We start from the raw sequence: 7,100 nt of genomic DNA, 5'->3' as shown, positions 1-7,100 counted from the left end.
CACACCGGGTGGGCGGGGGGGGGGGGACCGGGTTGGGCGGACACCGGGTTTGGGGGGGGGGGGGGGGAAAAGGGTGGGGGGGACACCGGGTTGGGCGGGGGGGGGACGACACCGGGTTGGGGGGGGGGGGGAGGGTGGGGGACACACACCGGGGTGGGGGGCGGGTGGGGGGACACCACACCGGGTGTGGGGGGGGGGTGGGGACACACACGGGTGGGGGGGGGGTGGGGGACACACACCGGGGTGGGGGGGGTGGGGGACACACACCGGGTGGGGGGGGGGTGGGGACACACACCGGGTGGGGGGGGGTGGGGGACACACACCGGGTGGGGGGGGGTGGGGGACACTACACCGGGTGGGGGGGGGTGGGGGACACACACCGGGTGGGGGGGGGGTGGGGACACACACCGGGTGGGGGGGGGTGGGGGACACACACCGGGTGGGGGGGGTCGTGGGGTGGGGACACACACCGGGTGGGGGGGGGGTGGGGGACACACACCGGGTGGGGGGGGGGTGGGGGACACACACCGGGTGGGGGGGGGGTGGGGGACACACACCGGGTGGGGGGGGGGTGGGGGACACACACCGGGTGGGGGGGGGTCGGGGGACACACACCGGGTGGGGGGGGTGGGGGACACACACCGGGTGGGGGGGGGTGGGGGACACACACCGGGTGGGGGGGACGACACACACCGGGTGGGGTGGGGGGGTGGGGGACACACACCGGGTGGGGGGGGGGGGTGGGGGACACACACCGGGTGGGGGGGGGGGGGTGGGGGACACACACCGGGTGGGGGGGGGGGGGTGGGGGACACACACCGGGTGGGGGGGGGGTGGGGGACACACACCGGGTGGGGGGGGGTGGGGACACACACCGGGTGGGGGGGTGGGGTGGGGGACACACACCGGGTGGGGGGGGGGTGGGGGACACACACCGGGTGGGGGGGGGTGGGGGACACACACCGGGTGGGGGGGACACACACCGGGTGGGGGGGACACACACCGGGTGGGGGGGGGGGGTGGGGGACACACACCGGGTGGGGGGGGGACACACACCGGGTGGGGGGGGTGGGGGACACACACCGGGTGGGGGGGGGGTGGGGGGGACACACACCGGGTGGGGGGGGGGTGGGGGGGACACACACGGTGGGGGGGGGGGGTGGGGGGACACACACCGGGTGGGGGGGGGGTGGGGGGGACACACACCGGGTGGGGGGGGGGGTGGGGGGGACACACACCGGGTGGGGGGGGGACACACACACACCGGGTGGGGGGGGGACACACACACACCGGGTGGGGGTGGGGACACACACACACCGGGTGGGGGTGGGGACACACACACACCGGGTGGGGGGGGACACACACACACCGGGTGGGGGGGGGACACACACACACCGGGTGGGGGGGGACACACACACACCGGGTGGGGGGGGACACACACACACCGGGTGGGGGGGGACACACACACACCGGGTGGGGGGGGACACACACACACCGGGTGGGGGGGGACACACACACACACACCGGGTGGGGGGGGACACACACACACCGGGTGGGGGGGGACACACACACACCGGGTGGGGGGGGACACACACACACCGGGTGGGGGGGGGACACACACACACCGGGTGGGGGGGGGACACACACACACCGGGTGGGGGGGGACACACACACACCGGGTGGGGGGGGGACACACACACACCGGGTCGGGGGGGGGACACACACACACCGGGTGGGGGGGGGACACACACACACCGGGTGGGGGGGGACACACACACACCGGGTGGGGGGGACACACACACACCGGGTGGGGGGGGGGGGGGAAGACACACACACCGGGTGGGGGGGGGGGGAGACACACACACCGGGTGGGGGGGGGACACACACACACCGGGTGGGGGGGGGGACACACACATACACACACCGGGTGGGGGGGGACACACACACATACACACACCGGGTGGGCGGGGGGGGGACCGGGTTGGGCGGGGGGGGGGGGACACCGGGTTTGGGGGGGGGGAAGGGTGGGGGGGACACCGGGTTGGGCGGGGGGGGGACGACACCGGGTTTGGGGGGGGGGGGGACGACACCGGGTTTGGGGGGGGGGTGGAGAACGGGTGGGGGGGACACTGGGTGGGGGGGGACACACCGAGTGAGGGGGACACACCGGGTGGGGGGGGGGACACACACCGGGTGGGGGGGGGGACACACACCGGGTGGGGGGGGGGACACACACCGGGTGGGGGGGGGGACACACACCGGGTGGGGGGGGGGACACACACCGGGTGGGGGGGGGACACACACCGGGTGGGGGGGGGACACACACCGGGTGGGGGGGGGGACACACACCGGGTGGGGGGGGGGACACACACCGGGTGGGGGGGGGGACACACACGGGTGGGGGGGGGGGGGGAAGAGACACACACACCGGGTGGGGGGGGGGAGACACACACACCGGGTGGGGGGGGGGGGGGAGACACACACACCGGGTGGGGGGGGGGCGGGGAGACACACACACCGGGTGGGGGGGGGGCGGGGAGACACACACACCGGGTGGGAGGGGGGGGCGGGGAGACACACACACCGGGTGGGGTGGGGGGCGGGGAGACACACACACCGGGTGGGGGGGGGGGGGGGGCGGGAGACACACACACCGGGTGGGGGGGGGGGGGGGGGCGGGGAGACACACACACCGGGTGGGGGGGGGGGGCGGGGAGACACACACACCGGGTGGGGGGGGGGGGGAGAGACACACACACACCGGGTGGGGGGGGGGGGGGGGGGGGGAGAGACACACACACACCGGGTGGGGGGGGGGGGGGGGGACACACACCGGGTGGGGGGACACACACACCGGGTGGGGGACACACACACACACACCGGGTGGGGGGGGGGGACACACACACACACCGGGTGGGGGGGGGACACACACAACCGGGTGGGGGGGGACACACACACCGGGTGGGGGGACACACACACACACCGGGTGGGGGGGACGACGACACACACACCGGGTGGGGGGGGGACACACACATACACACACCGGATGGGAGGGGGGGGCACACACCGGGTTTGGGGGGGGGGGGTAGGAGACACACACCGGGTTGGGGGGGGGGGGGGAGAGGAGACACACCGGGTTGGGGGCGGGGGGGGTGGGGGGGACACACCGGGTGGGGGTGGGGGGGACACACACCGGGTGGGGGTGGGGGACGCACACCGGGTGGGGGGGTGGGGGACGCACACCGGGTTGGGGGGGGTGGGGGACGCACACCGGGTTGGGGGGGGTGGGGGGGAAAAAGAGACACCGGGGGGGGGTTGAAAAGAGACACCGGGGGGGGGGGGGGGGGGGAAAAGAGACACGGGGGGGGGGGGGGGAAGAAGAGACACCCGGGGGGGGGGGAAAGAGACACCCGGGGGGGGGGGGAAGAGACACCCGGGGGGGGGGGGAAGAGACACGGGGGGGGGGGGGGAAGAGACACGGGGGGGGGGAAGAGACACCGGGGGGGGGGGGGGGGGGAGAGACACCGGGGGGGGGGGGAAGAGACACCGGGGGGGGGGGGAAAGAGACACCGGGGGGGGGGGGGGGGGAGAGACACCGGGGGGGGGGGGGAAGAGACACCGGGGGGGGGGGGGGGGGGAAGTGACACCAGGGGGGGGGGGGAGAGAGACACGGGGGGGGGGGGGGGAAGAGAGACGGGGGGGGGGGGGGGAGAGACACCGGGGGGGGGGGGGGGGGGGGAGAGACACCGGGGGGGGGGGGGGGGGGGAGAGACACCGGGGGGGGGGGAAGAGACACCGGGGGGGGGGGGGGGAAGAGAGACACCGGGGGGGGGGGGGAGAGAGACACCGGGGGGGGGGGGGAGAGACACGGGGGGGGAGAAGAGACACGGGGGGGGAGAAGAGACACGGGGGGGGAGAAGAGACACGGGGGGGAGAAGAGACACGGGGGGGGAGAAGAGACACGGGGGGGGAGAAGAGACACGGGGGGGAGAAGAGACACGGGGGGGGAGAAGAGACACGGGGGGGAGAAGAGACACGGGGGGGGAGAAGAGACACGGGGGGGGAGAAGAGACACGGGGGGGGAGAAGAGACACGGGGGGGGAGAAGAGACACGGGGGGGGAGAAGAGACACGGGGGGGGAGAAGAGACACGGGGGGGGAGAAGAGACACGGGGGGGGAGAAGAGACACGGGGGGGGAGAAGAGACACGGGGGGGAGAAGAGACACGGGGGGGGAGAAGAGACACGGGGGGGGAGAAGAGACACGGGGGGGGAGAAGAGACACGGGGGGGGAGAAGAGACGGGGGGGGGGGAGAAGAGACACGGGGGGGGGGGGGAAGAGACACGGGGGGGGGGGAAGAGACACGGGGGAGGGGGGAAGAGACACGGGGGGGGGGGGGGAAGAGACACGGGGGGGGGGGGAAGAGACACGGGGGGGGGGGAAGAGACACGGGGGGGGGGGGGGAAGAGACACGGGGGGGGGGGGAAGAGACACGGGGGGGGGGAAGAGACACGGGGGGGGGGGGAAGAGACACGGGGGGGGGGGGGAAGAGACACGGGGGGGGGGGGGAAGAGACACGGGGGGGGGGGAAGAGACACGTGGGGGGGGGGGAAGAGACACGGGGGGGGGAAGAGACACGGGGGGGGGAAGAGACACGGGGGGGGAAGAGACACGGGGGGGGGGGGAAGAGACACGGGGGGGGGGGGGAAGAGACACGGGGGGGGGGGGGAAGAGACACGGGGGGGGGGAAGAGACACGGGGGGGGGAAGAGACACGGGGGGGGGAAGAGACACGGGGGGGGGAAGAGACACGGGGGGGGGAAGAGACACGGGGGGGGGGGGGAAGAGACACGGGGGGGGGGGGAAGAGACACGGGGGGGGGGGAAGAGACACGGGGGGGGGAAGAGACACGGGGGGGGGAAGAGACACGGGGGGGGGGAAGAGACACGGGGGGGGGAAGAGACACGGGGGGGGAAGAGACACGGGGGGGGGAAGAGACACGGGGGGGGGAAGAGACACGGGGGGGGAAGAGACACGGGGGGGGGGGGGAAGAGACACGGGGGGGGGGGGGAAGAGACACGGGGGGGGGGGGGAAGAGACACGGGGGGGGGGGGGAAGAGACACGGGGGGGGGGGGGAAGAGACACGGGGGGGGGGGAAGAGACACGGGGGGGAAGAGACACGGGGGGGGGAAGAGACACGGGGGGGGGGGAGAAGAGACACGTGGGGGGGGGGGAAGAGACACGGGGGGGGGGGAAGAGACACGGGGGGGGGGGGAAGAGACACGGGGGGGGGGGAAGAGACACGGGGGGGGGGGAAGAGACACGGGGGGGGGGGGAAGAGACACCGGGGGGGGGGGGAAAGAGACACGGGGGGGGGGAAAGAGACACGGGGGGGGGAAAGAGACACGGGGGGGGGGAAAGAGACACGGGGGGGGGGAAAGAGACACGGGGGGGGGGAAAGAGACACGGGGGGGGGAAGAGACACGGGGGGGGGGAAAGAGACACGGGGGGGGGGAAAGAGACACGGGGGGGGGGAAAGAGACACGGGGGGGGGGAAAGAGACACGGGGGGGGGGGAAAGAGACACGGGGGGGGGGAAAGAGACACGGGGGGGGGGGGAAAGAGACACGGGGGGGGGGAGAAAGAGACACGGGGGGGGGGAGAAAGAGACACGGGGGGGGGGAAAGAGACACGGGGGGGGGGGAAAGAGACACGGGGGGGGGGGGAAAGAGACACGGGGGGGGGGAAAGAGACACGGGGGGGGGAAAGAGACACGGGGGGGGAAAGAGACACGGGGGGGGGAAAGAGACACGGGGGGGGAAAGAGACACGGGGGGGGAAAGAGACACGGGGGGGGGAAAGAGACACGGGGGGGGGGGGGGGGGAAGAGACACGGGGGGGGGGAAAGAGACAGGGGGGGGGGGAAAGAGACACGGGGGGGGGAAAGAGACACGGGGGGGGGGGAAAGAGACACGGGGGGGGGGAAAGAGACACGGGGGGGGGAAAGAGACACGGGGGGGGGGAAAGAGACACGGGGGGGGGAAAGAGACACGGGGGGGGAAAGAGACACGGGGGGGGAAAGAGACACGGGGGGGGGGAAGAGACACGGGGGGGGGGAAAGAGACACGGGGGGGGGGGGGAAAGAGACACGGGGGGGGGGGGGAAAGAGACACGGGGGGGGGAAAGAGACACGGGGGGGGGGGAAGAGACACGGGGGGGGGAAAGAGACACGGGGGGGGGGGAAAGAGACACGGGGGGGGGGGAAAGAGACACGGGGGGGGGGGAAAGAGACACGGGGGGGGGAAAGAGACACGGGGGGGGGGAAAGAGACACGGGGGGGGGAAAGAGACACGGGGCGGGGAAAGAGACACGGTCGGGGGGGGGGGGGAAAGAGACACGGGGGGGGGGGGGGGGGAAGAGACACCGGGTGACGGGAGAGGCGACGGGGGGGGGCGAGGGGACATGGGGGTGTTCGGGATGGTGGGGTGACCGACCCCTAGGGACGCGCCGGAGGTGGTGGGTGGGGGGGTTGCTCCTCCAAACCGTTTCGCTCCCCATTCTTGCCGTTCCTTTCACCTGTAGTTGGACAGGATGCTCTTATTCACAACCACAATAATAAAGGAGCTGACTCCGTAAAAAACTGCCGCGCACAACTTGAGGAAAACAGTCAGCGTCTCGGCCGGCATCTCCTCGCCCCCGGCTCTGACACCAACTCCAGCAGAAGCATCTCCGGCTGCTCCGCTCCTTTCCTGGCTCGGTTTAACCACAGCATGGTGACGTTGACGGACCCCCAACATGTCTTCGCCATGGCTGCCCATCACTGCGTGCTCCTCAACGTCCTGACATCATCCACTTTAGCGACGTGCCGTGCGTAGCCAATCCCTGTTATGGGGACATTTCTGGGACAGGGTTTGCTGCCTGATCAGTGTGGCCAAAGGCAACATTACAGTTGTGTCCGTTTGGCGATATTAAATCATCTCGGCGAGGAGTCAGCAAGATTCAAAACTAGTAGAAGAGGAGGCGAAATAAATATCTCAGTTGTAATACAACGCAGATGTAACACTAGGGGCCGGTTTAATGTAGAACAAGAAGCGCGGGTTCAA

General features: G+C 72.9%; 1 protein-coding gene across 1 annotated transcript in view; it reads right to left on the bottom strand.

Annotated features, from left to right (window-relative positions):
• LOC140426389 (nucleotide sugar transporter SLC35D1-like) overlaps positions 1 to 6,815 on the bottom strand; it is a 100,135-nt gene extending 93,320 nt beyond the window's left edge. Inside the window, 1 exon segment of the mRNA XM_072511085.1 lies at positions 6,574 to 6,815. Coding sequence (XP_072367186.1) covers positions 6,574 to 6,815 — 242 coding nt within the window.
• Between the last annotated feature and the right edge of the window lie 285 nt (positions 6,816 to 7,100).

Source organism: Scyliorhinus torazame, chromosome 7 (assembly GCF_047496885.1).
Source record: "Scyliorhinus torazame isolate Kashiwa2021f chromosome 7, sScyTor2.1, whole genome shotgun sequence".
Classification (NCBI taxonomy): domain Eukaryota; kingdom Metazoa; phylum Chordata; class Chondrichthyes; order Carcharhiniformes; family Scyliorhinidae; genus Scyliorhinus; species Scyliorhinus torazame.
Note: the sequence above shows the minus strand (reverse complement) of the source record. Positions and strands in the feature narration are given on the sequence as shown.